Source organism: Poeciliopsis prolifica, unplaced genomic scaffold (genome assembly GCF_027474105.1).
Source record: "Poeciliopsis prolifica strain line A6 unplaced genomic scaffold, Auburn_PproV2 SCAFFOLD117, whole genome shotgun sequence".
Classification (NCBI taxonomy): domain Eukaryota; kingdom Metazoa; phylum Chordata; class Actinopteri; order Cyprinodontiformes; family Poeciliidae; genus Poeciliopsis; species Poeciliopsis prolifica.
The window spans coordinates 762,970-782,979 of NW_026562492.1; the positions used below are offsets into that span (position 1 = coordinate 762,970).

At 35.9% G+C, this 20,010-nt stretch overlaps 1 protein-coding gene across 3 annotated transcripts in view; it reads left to right on the forward strand.

Moving 5' to 3' along the window:
• Nucleotides 1-7,682, forward strand: part of ppp6r2a (protein phosphatase 6, regulatory subunit 2a) — a 59,141-nt gene extending 51,459 nt beyond the window's left edge. For all 3 annotated transcript variants that reach the window (XM_055024226.1, XM_055024228.1, XM_055024227.1), the window contains 2 exons: nt 6,128-6,232; nt 6,307-7,682. In XM_055024226.1, the coding sequence (XP_054880201.1) occupies nt 6,128-6,232; nt 6,307-6,355 (154 nt within the window). In that variant the 3' untranslated portion in view covers nt 6,356-7,682. The remainder of the gene's footprint in view (nt 1-6,127; nt 6,233-6,306) is intronic.
• The last annotated feature ends 12,328 nt before the right edge of the window (nt 7,683-20,010 follow it).

Sequence of the window (20,010 nt, forward strand, 5' to 3'; positions counted from 1 at the left end):
ACTACTAACAATGCATGGAGGGTTCCACCCCAAATTCAGCACCCTGAGGACTGTACACGAGACGCAAGGAAGGAGGCAGAGGACTAGTGAGTGTGAGAACCATCTAAGATTCATAGATACATCAGGGACAAAGCCTCAACACACAATGTGCTCAGTGAATGTCTCAGACAACAGGGAACGGAGGTTGAGGGGCGAGAGGTACCATCATGGGAGGACAAGCCCCTACATGGGATGTACCACCAGCAAATAACCCAAGTAGCTGATATCAGTAAATCCTACCAATGGCTGGAAAAAGCTGGACTCAAGGACAGCACAGGGGCCCTCATCCTGGACGCCCAGGACAGGCCCTAAACACCAGAGCAATAGAGGCCCAAATCTACCACACCAGACAAGACCCAAGGTGTAGGTTGTGCAAGGAGGCCCCTGAGACAGTCCAGCACATCACAGCAGGGTGCAAGATACTGCATAAGACCCTCAAGCTCCCAGGGCTCTGGTAGAGGACCCGAGCTCAGAGGATAAGAACCAACCTTGGTTAGAAGGGAATTTTTTTATTACGCGTTGAGTGATGATAAATATAACGCATTGCTATTTCAAATCAAGTAGTCAGACCACAGTTACTTTTCAAAATCACATTGCGTTGCTAACTTGTCAAGTGACCAATGTCTATGCGACTGTATCAGCAGCGAGATAAATGTAAGCAACTGAGGGAGAGGCACATTTCGTTGGTGGAAAAACAGGAACTATTTTGAGTTTCTGTCGCCAAGGCCGATTATCATAAGCGGCTTTGGTCTTTGTTACGACCCGTCTAGGGGTCCAGGTCATAACACGAGTGATCCATCCTCTTCAGATCTCGAGCGACCAACACAAACAAAGTTAAACATTTTATAACGTTTTTTTATTGTAAAAAGATGTATTTTTTGTAGACTGAAATATTACAGCTAGAGGAGCATATGTCTTCAGAGTGAGCTAAATGCCGAAAACAACAAACAAAAGAAACTATCTAAATGTTAACCAACTTACCTAATCAAAAATAAAGAAACCAAACAACAAAAACTTACCTCCCTAACTAATAAAACAGGAGAAAACTAATGTAAACATAAACGGCAGCTCACTCCTACGAACTCCAGCACTTTACATGATTTTACAAACAAGCAAACAGAGAGTGCGGCCGGTCGAGATGAGCTGAGGATGGATCACAGGAAGTGCGCGTCTTCTGCTTTTATATCCGTCACCTCCGGGAGACCACCAATAGGACGTCCGTCGTCTTCCGTCAACCAATCAGAGGCAGGCACCTGCACACTCAGATTTGCATAATTACGACGCCATTTGTAACACCCCCTTTCATAAGAATTAAACACACCCCTAAGTGTTTAATTCAAATAACTTAAAACTATTATCCTTACCCTTTTTTTGTAGATCCGCAAGTTAAAATCTTGCAGCAGCAGAGACCAGCGCATCAGTCGACGGTTGGAATTTCGCATTTGGGAGACAAAACTAGCGGGTTGTGATCGGTAAACACTTGAAGAGGTTGCGCACTAGAACCAATATAAACTTCGAAGTTCTGTAACGCAAGTAACAAAGCAAGAGCTTCCTTTTCAATTGTGCTGTAATGAAGCTGTTTATTAAACTTCTTGGAAAAGTAGCAAACAGGATGCTCTCTCTCTTGTTCATCTTTTTGCATAAGTACTACTCCAACGCCACACAAACTTGCATCAACTTCGAGTTTAAAGGGACGCTCAAAATTTGGCGCAGCTAGCACTGGTGCACTGCATAACAATGCTTTTGGACTCACGCAACTTTACAAGATGAAGACTAAATAAAAGATCTTAAAAAACTGACAAGTTCAGTCAATGGACTAACCACATCTGAAATTTTTTTTACAAAACCCGCGATTAAAAAAAAACCCACACATTCCCAAAAAGTCAACTCAGATTTTTTTTTTTCCGTTTGCGCAATAGGATACTTTTTTTTATTTTTTTTTTTATCCTCCATCTATACAAATAACACGAGTTTGGTGACCAAGACTTAATCAGCACACAGTTTATCAAAATATATCACCAGGGCTTTAAATTCACTCTTATTTGAAACAGAATAATAACTGACCATTCTGCACTTTGACAAACAGCTCCCTAATGTTCAAACTCAATTATATCTACAGGAATAATTCGAGACATCACAGTACGACATTGTTACAGTCATTCTAAACAAAGCCAGTTTCATCTAATGTAGCCACAAATGACCCAGACAAAACGATTTCACCCATTTTACGAGCTTGCGCGCGCAAATGCGCACGTAAGAAACACATCCGAAACAACCAATTCGGCAACAAGGGTAAACAAAACTGGGACAACAACTTATGGAGGAAACACTTTTCCGCCAAGCAAGTGATTACCAGGAATTAAGGAAACTCCTTCGATTGGTAACCACGGACGCACAGCTACTTACGCATCCCGAAACTAATGGTGAACACGGGTGCACCATATACAAAAGGCTTTGGTTACTCATTTTTATTCCTCAGACAAAAATATCTGAACCACAATATGTTTGCTTAGATAAAGGCAGCACAGATTACAACAAAAAAGAGTGATAAGCATTGTGATTTAGACTTTATCCTTCCTCACCCGTCAAAGAAACAAAATCCCGCGAAATAAATGGCAAAACTGGATCAACATCAACTTTAGACTTTTGTTGAATATCGCCGTGTCATTCGGCTGGGGATTGAACTAGTAATGCCACATCTGCAGGAGCGTCTATGCTTTTAGCTTCTTTTTTCTTTAAGACTGGGCACGCAGCAATTAAATGTCCAGGTGCGTGACAATAAAAGCAATCCCGATTGTTTGCTTTTAAAGCAACTGATGGCACATTTCGACTCCCTGATCTTAAATATGCATTTTTTCGTTCGGATAAATTATCCTGAAACGAATTCTGTGAAGAAAACACATTTTTATGAGTCAAAATAAACTCGTCAGCCAAAAATGCAGCATTTGTTAAAGATGACGCTTTCTGTTCATTTAAATAAGTTACAATCTTTTCAGGCAGACAATTTTTAAATTCTTCCAACAAAATTAACGATTTTAAATCATCAATAGTTTTGACTTTACACAAATAACACCACTTATAAAACAAATTATTCTTCATTCGCGCAAACTCAACGAATGTCTGATTAGCAGTATTATTAAGATTTCTAAATTTCTGACGATATGCTTCAGGGACAAGTTCGTAAGCTTGCAACACAATTTTCTTAAGAGTCTCATAATCTAAACTCTGTTCAATAGACAAGCTTGAACACACTTCTTGGGCTTTTCCAAGAAGCTTACACTGAAGTAAGAGAGACCAAAATTCCTTCGGCCAACTCAGAGCAGCGGCTATGCGCTCAAATGCGCCAAAATAAGAGTCGACTTCAGACTCACGAAATGGCGGAACCAATGTGATGTGCTTACTGATGTCAAAAGTGACTGAAGCAGAAGAATCTGTGCTTGGTGGTTTTGGTGAAGGTGAACCATTTTGGAGCTCAAGAGCTCTGATTTGAAGATGCATGGCTTCCACTTCCAGCTGCTTGTTGCGATTCTCCACCTCCCTGATATGGAGTGTGAGACGCAGATCCTCTGACAACATACCTTCAAGAGATTTAGAGTCTTTGCTGATTCCTGAGACTGCAGCAGGCACATCAGCCAGTGCTGCGCCAACAACCGCTCCAAGTGCGCCATCTCCGACTTCCGTCATTGCAGTCATTTGCAACACACCTTTTTCCACCAATTTTTCACACAGTGTTTCCTTCAGTTCCGCTTTTCGATCACTGCAAGACACCTCAACATCATAATGGTCAGCCACAATAAGCAGATCCGCTTTTCTGCATTTTTCCACTTTTACCCAAGAAGGTGAACTCACAAAATCATCAAGAGAAAATTTCTTCTCCATTATTTTCCCTGTGCATAAAATAAAACTGCCAATCAGAACAATGAACACTTACCAAACAGAACGAGAGAAGAACACCAAAATTAAAATTTTGGGAGGAATTTGAACGGACGAGCCCCCAATTTATGTTACGACCCGTCTAGGTGTCCAGGTCATAACACGAGTGATCCATCCTCTTCAGATCTCGAGCGACCAACACAAACAAAGTTAAAACATTTTATACCGTTTTTTTATTGTAAAAAGATTTATTTTTTGTAGACTGAAATATTACAGCTAGAGGAGCATATGTCTTCAGAGTGAGCTAAATGCCGAAAACAACAAACAAAAGAAACTATCTAAATGTTAACCAACTTACCTAATCAAAAATAAAGAAACCAAACAACAAAAACTTACTTCCCTAACTAATAAAACAGGAGAAAACTAATGTAAACATAAACGGCAGCTCACTCCTACGAACTCCAGCACTTTACATGATTTTACAAACAAGCAAACAGAGAGTGCGGCCGGTTGAGATGAGCTGAGGATGGATCACAGGAAGTGCGCGTCTTCTGCTTTTATATCCGTCACCTCCGGGAGACCACCAATAGGACGTCCGTCGTCTTCCGTCAACCAATCAGAGGCAGGCACCTGCACACTCAGATTTGCATAATTACGACGCCAGTCGTAACAGTCTTTTTTTTTCTTTTTTTTTTAAAGTCGCTTGCAAATTTAATGAGTCGCGGGTTGCACCTTTTTGGGCTCGTTTTTGAACGTGAAGTTGCTCATTTGGGCTTGGAAATACGCAGACTCATAATAAATCCCCGAATTCGTCCGTCATTAAAGTAGTTTTAGTCATTCTCTCCCTGTCCATCATTTCCCAGATGATCCATCCCGCTGTGTTAATGTCAAGTTAATATAGCTGTGACTGATGTCGCACTATTTAGAAAATTGCAATCCTCGAGACTAATTATGAACAGCGCAATAAACATGAAAACAGCCACGATGAACGAGTCCATAAAGTTGTGCAACTAAACGCCATTATAATCATTAATATTAAGATAAATGTCCCGAATCTGCGTAGTGGGACACCTGAATTGTGGAGCCGCTGGAGGAGCTCTGTGCACTGCACTGTGACACCAAGCACAGGGCCATGACGCACAACCTGGAGACAGGGGGCAGGGATAGGGACTTTAAATTCCTTCTTAGAGTTTTTCTGACAACAGTGGACCACACAAAAACACACATTTTAAATATCCTTTTTCGTTCAACTTTATGAGTTTAACATTGTTGTTGTTACCATTATAAAATAACTTGCAATTAACTTGCAACTTGTATTGGGAAAGATCAATGTCATTTTCACAGGTGGTGAAGCATTGTTAGCAGCTGCTGAAAGTAACTAAAAAAGTTACTTGATTTGGAAAGTAAATAAGTTGTAACTTATTTACTTTCCAAATCAAGGAGTCAGTAATCAAACTAAATTACTTTTTCAAGGAGTAATCAGTAATCAATAATTTTCAAAGTAACTATGCTATCTCTGTAAGCTGAGCATGAAAGTTCTTTCACTACAGGTCCACTAATGCACCATCTAACTGGTGAGCACATCCTTAAACTTTTAGTGAGCTTGTTGAGATGTAAATGCACACACCGCACATAATACTTCGTTCACAAAGATATATCATTGTCATTGCATGCTTAACGCGCACCTCTAAACCCGTGACTATATTTGTGATTCATAGTACAGTGCTGCTTTTTTTTTTTTAATTAAAAAAAATAATAAAAGCATTGCTTAGGGCAAGTAAAGCCTGGTGGCCCACCAGGCTTATATACACTGCCTACTTTGTTGTCAGTAAAACATTTTTGAATTTGAATTTAAGTTTAAATGTCATGTGACAGACCTATTGTTTGGCAGGTGACCTGTTTTGTGTGGCTAAGTGAGAATTTGTTCTCACTTAGTTCTCACTTTGATTGATTGATTGATTGATTGAATTTGTAATATCAATGGATTTTTATTGTAATTACTCACATTCCTTCAAAGAATAATCATTAATGGGGATGTAAGGATTTCCTCTAGTGATCATATTCACAGTTGTTATCCTCAGATCAACAGTTTTCAGTACAAAAAAGAAAAACAATATTTGACATTCTATATAATTAACTTTTTTGTATTTCTAACACAGTTGACTTGTAAATAGCAGTAAATCCCACCACCACAATTACAATTTTCTTTCTGCAGTGAGGAGTGTCCAGTGTCCCTGGAGAAGCTCTCTCTGTCAGATAAGGTTCCACCTTCACAGAAGCAAGCTGCAGACTCATCTGTAAACACACAGACTAATGAGAAGTAAGTGTTCGTGCAGCCAAATGAAGTTGGATCATTTGAGTGCTCTAACTGACTGTGACATCTTCTCTTACTAGAGAGGACTCATCACAGACCCAAGAAGTGTCTATCAATGGACCAGTGTGAGGATGCGCTCATCCAGAGCCCTATCAGTGATCATGCTGCAGGCTGTCAGCCTCCTCCAGAGTGACTCTCCCAAACAGCCTCAATGCAGCTCCAGTGTTTTTACTGGATCACATTGCCACATTATTGGATCTGGACACTGCCACCTAACACCAATAATGAGGGGGCAGAACATTTAAAACAAAAAAGAAAACTAGAAAAAGCCTACAGACGGAGCGAAGTTCAGAGAAATAATCTTTTCTCCCCCAGATGTTGCACATCACTCAGTGCAGTTTTAATGTAGCTGCAACCTCTGAAACTACATGAACTGCAGGGTAACATCTTAATTTTTTTAAACTCTGAAGGTTTTCTCCATTTTTCCACTGATTTGGATTTTATAAGGTCAAGCCTGAATGGATACCACAGGCTAACTTTTAACAATGCCTCAAGCAGAAATACCTGCTTTTATTTTTAATAAATTTTTTCTTCAAGTGTAAGGAAAAGTACTTATGTCAGCATTTACTGTATGTAATAGCACAATGTTAATCTCTGCTGGCTGTCTCATCTGTCCTCTGATCCACATCAGTGTTTCTGCTCATTGTTTAGTTTGTTTTTCCCAATTTATGGTTTCTGGTAATGAAATGTGTCATCCATCACCAAGTTGAATGTTTGACGTGTTTCAGGGGGGAGTAAGAGGGGAGTGATTTGAACAGTGCTGTAATAGGATTACTGTTTTTGCTCATGTGCAATAATGATGGTTTGCCTTTTCTTTTTTAAGAGAGAAATTGAAAACAGCATTCGGTCCAACCTTGGTGACGTTTGATGTGGTTTTGGGCAAACAAATTTGGATCTAATCTCAAACTTATTTTTCAAAATTTTACCTGTTTTCTTTTCGTCTACTTTTAGTGCATGTATATCAGGTTCTCTGTTGATCTTGCTCGTGAGCTAAGACCTTCTGATTGTAATGAACTTAAAGATTCTATTGCTATCCTCCACAAATCAGCCAAACATTATCTACCTATATACAAATATTATCTACATTTAAAAGCAATTTTAAGCATTTTTGAGATTTTTATTGTCTGATCCTTTTCTCTTGCTGTGTCTTCACCAAGCACTTATTCACACAGCAATAGGGGCATCGGACCCTGTATGTTTAGTTATGTTTGTTTTTTTCTGTTGAAGCAGTAGGATTGGAAGAAGTGCAGTTCTGGAGGCCTCCAGGTCTCTTTGATGTTCTAATTGAAATTCTTTAGCAGAGATCAACTTCTATAATTGCCGTTTTAAAAAAAAAAAAAATGATAATCCTAAAATATTTAGATTAAAAGCATCTGGTTTACCACATTTACCAACAGATTTCCTTTGCTAGTTTGATTCTTGTCTTTCCACCAGACCCGTTGAGGTGCTAGGAAACATGAACAGTTGCAAAGCTCCAGTGAGAAATCAGATACAGTTTTACATCTCTGGAACCACATATAGAGTTGTGCTCATTAGATGTGCTTGTAACTCCAAAGAATATGAACGAATACACAGAAACTTTTCACTCATGGCTCATAGTTGGGTGAAGCTGTTGTTGTCAAACAACTGTATTCACTCATTTTAAATCATGTGTCTGGTCAAAGGTTTCCACACCCTGATGATTTTACATTATGTACACAAGTTGACACAAACTGAAAGTAACCATACTCACTTGATTTGTTTACTTGTAATCATCATAGTTGTTCGATGATAGTTTCATCCAACCACTACCCATGAGTGAAATGCTTTTGTGGTTTTATTCATATTTTTTGAAAAATGGCCAAAAACTAAACAAAATTCCATGAGGGTATATAAACATGCTAGCACAACTCTAGTTTTATTTTACGAACATTGAGCATCTATTCTTATTTACTTCTTATTTAAACCCAAAATTACTATATTTTTGTATTTTTTATGCAGCTTACTGAAAAGTACATCCATTTACTGTACATTACATGTACTCAATACACGATTCATACTCAACTGAGTCCATCCAAGGGGTTTGACATGGAGGAGCTCAACCTGTGGTTGTGTTGATAGCTCCTGTTCCCTTTAATTTGTCTATTTTTTTTCTTATGGTGACTCATTTTCCTCAGAACAACACTCCGTAGATTCTCTGTAAGGTCAAGGTTAGTCTTCGAGTTTACTGACCAACCAAGCAGAGTGATGTCATCAAAGCAGGTTGTCATGGAAAAAAACTATTTCCAAACACTGTTCAGGTAAAATCACTCAATCAGGTTTATTCATGCATTGTGCACAATACAGAGAGCTCATCGGACAATCACTAAACAAGCCAGTCTGGATGCAAAACTCTGCCAGCCAGAACTTTGCATCCAAGGATGAGGAATGAAAAGCGAGAATGAAAAACAAGGGATGAGACGATCTGGTCCTGATGCAGCTGTGGAAAACAACCTTCCAACCTTGTACAAGTAACCCAAATAATTCTTTTGGTGAGAGTTCACAAACATTTCGTATGACATGAGTAACACGTGACCTTATTTTAATCTTTTCCATCACAATCCCCTCTTCTGAAAATAAATAAATATGCAAGTATTTATCATTAATCAACATTTCCCTTCTCAGTCAAAATACATAACACAACACTATCCTGGAAGACATAACGAAAGGAACATATACAGGAGATGCGAAAAAACTACCGGCAGTCACCTAGTGTACGCCATAACAATATCACTGTGTGAGGTAAAAAAAATAAAATAAATCCCCAAAAATCAAACTTAAGAGAAACTTATATCTAATCGCAAAACTCAATCTAAAATCACAACAATTCATAATAATGATTGAAGACATAAAAAACCCAAGAAACGATAATGTAATACAAGTTAATTAAGGAGGAAAAATATTAATAAACAATAAAATACTGGTAAATAAAAATACAAATTTAAAAAATCGGTGGAAAAAAAAAAACGAAGAATCAAGCTTGAGACAAACGTATCTAATCGCATAACTCAATCTAAAACCAATGTCACAACATTTCATAAAAATGAAAATAAGCGAAAAAAACTAACATTACCAGATGAAACAAAATGTTAAATCAACCATAAAATGCATATGTAGAACATGCAGATCAATGATTACACTACTACTAGAAAAAAAACAAAAAAAAAATATTACGCATTATCTTCAACATCGGTCGAGGAGAAAAAAACCCAAGTCTATCAGAATCATCACAGAGGAAGATAGGGTCACAGAACTGATCAGGTTTCTGAATAAGGAAAGTGTACTTCAAGAGATGAATATTAATTAAACTTTCTACTAACCTTTTAAGTAGTTGTGTGGAATCTACTTAAATCTCCCTAGGTGTGAGTGTGTGTGTGCATGGTTTTTTGTCCTGTCTGTCTCTGTGTTGCCCTGTGACAGACTGGCGACCTGTCTAGGGTGTACCCCAACTCTCGCTGGAAATAGGCACTAGCAGCCCTACTGACCCCTGGTGTAAGAAACACCAGTGTCTTGTTGTGTGAAATCACACAAGAAGACAATATTTATAGTATCCCCAAAACAGTAGACACTGATCTGAGAAGTTTTATAAAGAGTTTTTTCCAACCGTTAACTGAAAGTTTTCCTTTGCTTAATTTCGTTTCTGTGGCTGGCTCAATCTAGTGCTGAAACTGAGAAGTGCAACAGAGTTGTGCTCAAGCTTTTTGTGCGGGCCATATTCAATTATATTTTCAGAATTTGCTGCGGGCCGCAGTTTGGACACCCCTGCTTTAGGCTGTAAGCCTATTTTATTTTTTGCTAAGGAATAAAAGTCTTCAAGCAAGTGGGTAGCAGATGTAATTACTCATTTTGAGCCCACTGCTACTGCAAATAATTTTCTTGAGAAGATGCAGAGGGCTTATGAATTTCTCCTCTCTGTCGGTAATGCATATATGTGTGTGAGAGTTTGTGAACTTCTGTAGGGGGTTATATCAAGTCCACAGAAAGTGAGCAAGATATGTGTCTATAGATTTTTATTTCTGTTTTCTGTAAAATTATGTCTTTCCTAGGCATGTCTGTGCCAGTGCAGCCCCACACCTCCATGGAACAGCAGGTTATTTTCACCCAAAGAGCAGTGGGCTGGTGAAAAAGTTGAGAACCTGGTCTATGAACCAACCATAGGTGAGGAGCATCCCAAGTGCATCCAAGTGAAATAATCTTTGGATGCTGGTTCTGTAGTACCACAGAACCAGGAAGAGACTGTGATTGTGCTTGATCTGGTTCCTGTTTCTCCTATTGTTCCATCATAGGAACAATAGGCTCTTGTCAGAAGAAGACAAGAGCCAGAAGCACTTCTCCAGTTACCTCTCCGCCCACTCTGCCAACTGTCTCTCCTTATAGACCAGCCATGTCAACAATCATATGAATCACCTGCTGCCCATGCCATTTTGTTAAGTCAGGGTGGCCTATTTGAAAATAAGAAGAGAAAGCATAAGTTTTGTTTTTTTAGTTCTGTGACTATTTCTTTTCACATCCACCTATTTTCTTACACCAGGGGTCGGTAGGGCTGCTAGTGCCTATTTCCAGCGAGAGTCGGGGTTCACCCTGGACAGGTCACCAGTCTGTCACAGGGCAACACAGACAGGACAAACAACCATGCACACACACACACACCTAGGGAGAATTTAGAGAGACCAATTAACCTGGTTTTGGACTGTGGGAGGCAGCCGGACTACCCAGAGAGAACCCACACATGCAGAAAAACCCTGAGCTGGGAATCGAACCCAGAACCGTCTTGCTGCAAGGCAACACCTCTATCAACTGTGCCACTGTGCATTTAATGTACATTTGTGTCATACTAACCTCAAATTCTGTGTGAGATTTATACAATGATAAGGAAGGAAAACAATTGACAAGACGGTCTGGTCCTTACGCAGCTGTGGAAAACAAACTTCTAACTTTTACAAGTAATCCAAATAGTTCTTTTGGTGAGAGTCCACAAACATTTCAAATGACGTGACTAGCAGATGTGACCTTTTTGTAATTTTTCCATTACACTGATTTATGAAAAAAAAAGACCAAAAACGCTTTATTTCAAGTGAGATGCACCAAAGTGAATTTTTCAGCAAAATACTCAACTGTCAGCTTTATAATATTTGAAACAGCATCAAAATACTTAGAAGCAGTGGATTTTGTGGTGAAACAATGTGGTTAAATGTTCCATATTTTCCATGTTAAATCCACCCACATGTCCCATATTATGTTCTCCTGGTTGTCCCCATGTTAGCCTTGAAATCATATAAAAATAATATTTTACAAAGGGTGAGAAAGATGTCATCAAATAATGATGAACAACCAAGCACTGATAAAAATTCACAGAACAACAAAGGAACACTAAAAGATAAAGAAATTGACAGCAATACTGAAAACGCATATGATTTGGTTGAAGAGAAAAGCTGTAAAGTAACCCGTATTGAAGGACAAATTCAGGAAACAAAAAAGGCAATATAAAAGAAAATACAGATGTAGAAATAGTGGTGAATGAAGAGATGGCTCTAATTGGACGATAAACCACAAGAGAATAAAGTAACAAGTGACAGTTTTGTGGATATAAGAGAAACTACAAACAATCACGATGAAAAGGTGCAAATTCAAATTGAATCAATGCAATCATTGAACATAAACAGTGATAAATATGAAAAAGTTCTTTATTAATCAAATTCTAAGATCTGTTATTTTGGAAGACATTAAGAACGAACGCAAGAAGATTAGGAGGGAAAATAAGCCAAATTTGTTGGTCTTGATGGACAAATAACACACTGATGAACAGATGGATGTGAAAATGTTAATAAATGATAAAAATGTAAAAATTGCAGAAATAAAAACAAAAAACCTTTATTTCGTACATGACGAAAGCATTTTGAGTGTTAAATTACTGAAAAAGTGTTTTGAACAGTTCCAGTGTTGATCTCAGTGAAATAAGTCAAAAATGCACCACTGTGTAATTTTCTGCAAATTCATGAAAGTTCAGCTTCATAATCTTTGAAACAGCTTAGAAGTACTGAGAAGCAGTATATTTTAGTGTTTTGAACAATTCCAGTGTTGATCTTGGTGAAAGAAGTCAAAAATAAGACTAAGACGAAAAAAGCTTTCTCTCAGTGAAATAAGTCAAAAATGCACCACTGTGTAATTTTCTGCAAATTCATGAAAGTTCAGCTTCATAATCTTTGAAACAGCTTAGAAGTACTGAGAAGCAGTATATTTTAGTGTTTTGAACAATTCCAGTGTTGATCTCAGTGAAAGAAGTCAAAAATAAGACTAAGACGAAAAAAGCTTTCTCTCAGTGAAATAAGTCAAAAATGCACCACTGTGTAATTTTCTGCAAATTCATGAAAGTTCAGCTTCATAATCTTTGAAACAGCTTAGAAGTACTGAGAAGCAGTATATTTTAGTGTTTTGAACAATTCCAGTGTTGATCTCAGTGAAAGAAGTCAAAAATAAGACTAAGACTAAAAAAGCTTTCTCTCAGTGAAATAAGTCAAAAATGCACCACTGTGTAATTTTCTGCAAATTCATGAAAGTTCAGCTTTATAATCTTTGAAACAGCATAGAAGTACTGAGAAGCAGTATATTTTAGTGTTTTGAACAATTCCAGTGTTGATCTCAGTGAAAGAAGTCAAAAATAAGACTAAGACGAAAAAGCTTTCTCTCAGTGAAATAAGTCAAAAATGCACCACTGTGTAATTTTCTGCAAATTCATGAAAGTTCAGCTTTATAATCTTTGAAACAGCATAGAAGTACTGAGAAGCAGTATATTTTAGTGTTTTGAACAATTCCAGTGTTGATCTCAGTGAAAGAGTCAAAATAAGACTAAGACGAAAAAGCTTTCTCTCAGTGAAATAAGTCAAAAATGCACCACTGTGTAATTTTCTAAAAATTCATGAAAGTTAAGCTATATAATCTTTGAAACAGCATAGAAGTACTGAGAAGCAGTATATTTTAGTGTTTGAACAATTCCAGTGTTGATCTTAGTGAAAGAAGTCAAAAATAAGACTAAGACGAAAAAAGCTTTCTCTCAGTGAAATAAGTCAAAAATGCACCACTGTGTAATTTTCTGAAAATTCATGAAAGTTCAGCTTCATAATCTTTGAAACAGCTTAGAAGTACTGAGAAGCAGTATATTTTAGTGTTTTGAACAATTCCAGTGTTGATCTTAGTGAAAGAAGTCAAAAATAAGACTAAGACGAAAAAAGCTTTCTCTCAGTGAAATAAGTCAAAAATGCACCACTTTGTAATTTTCTAAAAATTCATGAAAGTTAAGCTATATAATCTTTGAAACAGCTTAGAAGTACTGAGAAGCAGTATATTTGAGTGTTTTGAACAATTCCAGTGTTGATCTCAGTGAAATAAGTCAAAAATAAGACTAAGACGAAAAAAGCTTTCTCTCAGTGAAATAAGTCAAAAATGCACCACTGTGTAATTTTCTGCAAATTCATGAAAGTTCAGCTTTATAATCTTTGAAACAGCATAGAAGTACTGAGAAGCAGTATATTTTAGTGTTTTGAACAATTCCAGTGTTGATCTCAGTGAAAGAAGTCAAAATAAGACTAAGACGAAAAAAGCTTTCTCTCAGTGAAATAAGTCAAAAATGCACCACTGTGTAATTTTCTGCAAATTCATGAAAGTTCAGCTTCATAATCTTTGAAACAGCTTAGAAGTACTGAGAAGCAGTATATTTTAGTGTTTTGAACAATTCAGTGTTGATCTCAGTGAAAGAAGTCAAAAATAAGACTAAGACGGAAAAAGCTTTCTCTCAGTGAAATAAGTCAAAAATGCACCACTGTGTAATTTTCTGGAAATTCATGAAAGTTCAGCTTCATAATCTTTGAAACAGCTAAGTCACTCTGAAATTCATGAAAGTTCAGCTTCATAATCTTTGAAACAGCTTAGAAGTACTGAGAAGCAGTATTTTAGTGTTTTGAACAATTCCAGTGTTGATCTCAGTGAAAGAAGTCAAAAAGTAAGACTAAGACGAAAAAAGCTTTCTCTCAGTGAAATAAGTCAAAAATGCACCACTGTGTAATTTTCTGCAAATTCATGAAAGTTCAGCTTGATAATCTTTGAAACAGCTTAGAAGTACTGAGAAGCAGTATATTTTAGTGTTTTGAACAATTCCAGTGTTGATCTCAGTGAAAGAAGTCAAAAATAAGACTAAGACGAAAAAAGCTTTCTCTCAGTGAAATAAGTCAAAAATGCACCACTGTGTAATTTTCTGCAAATTCATGAAAGTTCAGCTTTATAATCTTTGAAACAGCTTAGAAGTACTGAGAAGCAGTATATTTTAGTGTTTTGAACAATTCCAGTGTTGATCTCAGTGAAAGAAGTCAAAAATAAGACTAAGACGAAAAAAGCTTTCTCTCAGTGAAATAAGTCAAAAATGCACCACTTTGTAATTTTCTAAAAATTCATGAAATTTCAGCTATATAATCTTTGAAACAGCATAGAAGTACTGAGAAGCAGATATTTTAGTGTTTTGAACAATTCCAGTGTTGATCTTAGTGAAAGAAGTCAAAAATAAGACTAAGACGAAAAAAGCTTTCTCTCAGTGAAATAAGTCAAAAATGCACCACTGTGTAATTTTCTGCAAATTCATGAAGTTCAGATTCATAATCTTTGAAACAGCTTAGAAGTACTGAGAAGCAGTATATTTTAGTGTTTTGAACAATTCCAGTGTTGATCTTAGTGAAAGAAGTCAAAAATAAGACTAAGACGAAAAAAGCTTTCTCTCAGTGAAATAAGTCAAAAATGCACCACTGTGTAATTTTCTAAAAATTCATGAAAGTTCAGCTACATAATCTTTGAAACAGCTTAGAAGTACTGAGAAGCAGTATATTTAGTGTTTTGAACAATTCCAGTGTTGATCTTAGTGAAATAAGTCAAAAATAAGACTAAGACGAAAAAAGCTTTCTCTCAGTGAAATAAGTCAAAAATGCACCACTTTGTAATTTTCTGCAAATTCATGAAAGTTCAGCTATAATCTTTGAAACAGCTTAGAAGTACTGAGAAGCAGTATATTTCAGTGTTTTGAACAATTCCAGTGTTGATCTCAGTGAAAGAAGTCAAAAGTAAGACTAAGACGAAAAAAGCTTTCTCTCAGTGAAATAAGTCAAAAATGCACCACTGTAATTTTCTGCAAATTCATGAAAGTTCAGCTTCATAATCTTTGAAACAGCTTAGAAGTACTGAGAAGCAGTATATTTTAGTGTTTTGAACAATTCCAGTGTTGATCTCAGTGAAAGAAGTCAAAAATAAGACTAAGACGAAAAAGCTTTCTCTCAGTGAAATAAGTCAAAAATGCACCACTGTGTAATTTTCTGCAAATTCATGAAATTTCAGCTTCATAATCTTTGAAACAGCTTAGAAGTACTGAGAAGCAGTATATTTTAGTGTTTTGAACAATTCCAGTGTTGATCTCAGTGAAAGAAGTCAAAAATAAGACTAAGACGAAAAAAGCTTTCTCTCAGTGAAATAAGTCAAAAATGCACCACTGTAATTTTCTGCAAATTCATGAAAGTTCAGTTCATAATCTTTGAAACAGCTTAGAAGTACTGAGAAGCAGTATATTTTAGTGTTTTGAACAATTCAGTGTTGATCTCAGTGAAAGAAGTCAAAAAGTAAGACTAAGACGAAAAAAGCTTTCTCTCAGTGAAATAAGTCAAAAATGCACCACTGTATAATTTTCTGCAAATTCATGAAAGTTCAGCTTCATAATCTTTGAAACAGCTTAGAAGTACTGAGAAGCAGTATATTTTAGTGTTTTGAACAATTCCAGTGTTGATCTCAGTGAAAGAAGTCAAAAAGTAAGACTAAGACAAAAAAGCTTTCTCTCAGTGAAATAAGTCAAAAATGCACCACTGTGAAATTTTCTGCAAATTCATGAAATTTCAGCTTCATAATCTTTGAAACAGCTTAGAAGTACTGAGAAGCAGAATATTTTAGTGTTTTGAACAATTCCAGTGTTGATCTCAGTGAAAGAAGTCAAAAAGTAAGACTAAGACAAAAAAGCTTTCTCTCAGTGAAATAAGTCAAAAATGCACCACTGTGAAATTTTCTGCAAATTCATGAAATTTCAGCTTCATAATCTTTGAAACAGCTTAGAAGTACTGAGAAGCAGTATATTTTAGTGTTTTGAACAATTCCAGTGTTGATCTCAGTGAAAGAAGTCAAAAATAAGACTAAGACGAAAAAAGCTTTCTCTCAGTGAAATAAGTCAAAAATGCACCACTGTGAAATTTTCTAAATTCATGAAGTTCAGTCATAATCTTTGAAACAGCTTAGAAGTACTGAGAAGCAGTATATTTTAGTGTTTTGAACAATTCCAGTGTTGATCTCAGTGAAAGAAGTCAAAAATAAGACTAAGACAAAAAAGCTTTCTCTCAGTGAAATAAGTCAAAAATGCACCACTGTGTAATTTTCTGCAAATTCATGAAATTTCAGCTTCATAATCTTTGAAACAGCTTAGAAGTACTGAGAAGCAGTATATTTTAGTGTTTTGAACAATTCCAGTGTTGATCTCAGTGAAAGAAGTCAAAAAGTAAGACTAAGACAAAAAAGCTTTCTCTCAGTGAAATAAGTCAAAAATGCACCACTGTGTAATTTTCTGCAAATTCATGAAAGTTCAGCTTCATAATCTTTGAAACAGCTTAGAAGTACTGAGAAGCAGTATATTTTAGTGTTTTGAACAATTCCAGTGTTGATCTCAGTGAAAGAAGTCAAAAATAAGACTAAGACGAAAAAAGCTTCTCTCAGTGAAATAAGTCAAAAATGCACCACTGTGAAATTTTCTGCAAATTCATGAAATTTCAGATTCATAATCTTTGAAACAGCTTAGAAGTACTGAGAAGCAGTATATTTTAGTGTTTTGAACAATTCCAGTGTTGATCTCAGTGAAAGAAGTCAAAAATAAGACTAAGACAAAAAAAAACTTCTCTCAGTGAAATAAGTCAAAAATGCACCACTGTGTAATTTTCTGCAAATTCATGAAAGTTCAGCTTCATAATCTTTGAAACAGCTTAGAAGTACTGAGAAGCAGTATATTTTAGTGTTTTGAACAATTCCAGTGTTGATCTCAGTGAAGAAGTCAAAAATAAGACTAAGACGAAAAAAGCTTTTCTCAGTGAAATAAGTCAAAAATGCACCACTGTAATTTTCTGCAAATTCATGAAATTTCAGATTCATAATCTTTGAAACAGCTTAGAAGTACTGAGAAGCAGTATATTTTAGTGTTTTGAACAATTCCAGTGTTGATCTCAGAGAAAGAAGTCAAAGTAAGACTAAGACGAAAAAAGCTTTCTCTCAGTGAAATAAGTCAAAAATGCACCACTGTGTAATTTTCTGCAAATTCATGAAATTTCAGCTTCATAATCTTTGAAACAGCTTAGAAGTACTGAGAAGCAGTATATTTTAGTGTTTTGAACAATTCAGTGTTGATCTCAGTGAAAGAAGTCAAAAAGTAAGACTAAGACGAAAAAAGCTTTCTCTCAGTGAAATAAGTCAAAAATGCACCACTGTGTAATTTTCTGCAAATTCATGAAATTTCAGCTTCATAATCTTTGAAACAGCTTAGAAGTACTGAGAAGCAGTATATTTTAGTGTTTTGAACAATTCCAGTGTTGATCTCAGTGAAAGAAGTCAAAAAGTAAGACTAGACCAAAAAAGCTTTCTCTCAGTGAAATAAGTCAAAAATGCACCACTGTGAAATTTTCTGCAATTCATGAAATTTCAGCTTCATAATCTTTGAAAAAGCTTAGAAGTACTGAGAAGCAGTATATTTTAGTGTTTTGAACAATTCCAGTGTTGATCTCAGTGAAAGAAGTCAAAAATAAGACTAACGAAAAAAGCTTTTTCTCAGTGAAATAAGTCAAAAATGCACCACTGTGTAATTTTCTACATTCATGAAAGTTCAGCTTCATAATCTTTGAAACAGCTTAGAAGTACTGAGAAGCAGTATATTTTAGTGTTTTGAACAATTCCAGTGTTGATCTCAGTGAAAGAAGTCAAAAAGTAAGACTAAGACGAAAAAAGCTTTCTCTCAGTGAAATAAGTCAAAAATGCACCACTGTGAAATTTTCTGCAAATTCATGAAATTTCAGCTTCATAATCTTTGAAACAGCTTAGAAGTACTGAGAAGCAGTATATTTTAGTGTTTTGAACAATTCCAGTGTTGATCTCAGTGAAAGAAGTCAAAAATAAGACTAAGACGGAAAAAGCTTTCTCTCAGTGAAATAAGTCAAAAATGCACCACTGTGTAATTTTCTGCAAATTCATGAAAGTTCAGCTTCATAATCTTTGAAACAGCTTAGAAGTACTGAGAAGCAGTATATTTTAGTGTTTTGAACAATTCCAGTGTTGATCTCAGTGAAAGAAGTCAAAAATAAGACTAAGACGAAAAAAACTTTCTCTCAGTGAAATAAGTCAAAAATGCACCACTGTGTAATTTTCTGCAAATTCATGAAAGTTCAGCTTCATAATCTTTGAAACAGCTTAGAAGTACTGAGAAGCAGTATATTTTAGTGTTTTGAACAATTCCAGTGTTGATCTCAGTGAAAGAAGTCAAAAATAAGACTAAGACGAAAAAAGCTTTCTCTCAGTGAAATAAGTCAAAAATGCACCACTGTGTAATTTTCTGCAAATTCATGAAAGTTCAGATTCATAATCTTTGAAACAGCTTAGAAGTACTGAGAAGCAGTATATTTTAGTGTTGAACAATTCCAGTGTTGATCTCAGTGAAAGAAGTCAAAAAGTAAGACTAAGACTAAAAAAGCTTTCTCTCAGTGAAATAAGTCAAAAATGCACCACTGTGAAATTTTCTGCAAATTCATGAAAGTTCAGATTATAATCTTTGAAACAGCATAGAAGTACTGAGAAGCAGTATATTTTAGTGTTTTGAACAATTCCAGTGTTGATCTCAGTGAAAGAAGTCATAAAGTAAGACTAAGACGAAAAAAGCTTTCTCTCAGTGAAATAAGTCAAAAATGCACCACTGTGTAATTTTCTGCAAATTCATGAAAGTTAAGCTTATAATCTTTGAAACAGCTTAGAAGTACTGAGAAGCAGTATATTTTAGTGTTTTGAACAATTCCAGTGTTGATCTCAGTGAAAGAAGTCAAAAATAAGACTAAGACCAAAAAAGCTTTCTCTCAGTGAAATAAGTCAAAAATGCACCACTGTGAAATTTTCTGCAAATTCATGAAATTTCAGCTTTATAATCTTTGAAACAGCATAGAAGTACTGAGAAGCAGAATATTTTAGTGTTTTGAACAATTCCAGTGTTGATCTCAGTGAAAGAAGTCAAAAAGTAAGACTAAGACAAAAAAGCTTTCTCTCAGTGAAATAAGTCAAAAATGCACCGCTGTGAAATTTCTGCAAATTCATGAAATTTCAGCTTCATAATCTTTGAAACAGCTTAGAAGTACTGAGAAGCAGTATATTTTAGTGTTTTGAACAATTCCAGTGTTGATCTCAGTGAAAGAAATCAAAAATAAGACTAAGACGAAAAAAGCTTTCTCTCAGTGAAATAAGTCAAAAATGCACCACTGTGTAATTTTCTGCAAATTCATGAAAGTTCAGCTTCATAATCTTTGAAACAGCTTAGAAGTACTGAGAAGCAGTATATTTTAGTGTTTTGAACAATTCCAGTGTTGATCTCAGTGAAAGAAGTCAAAAATAAG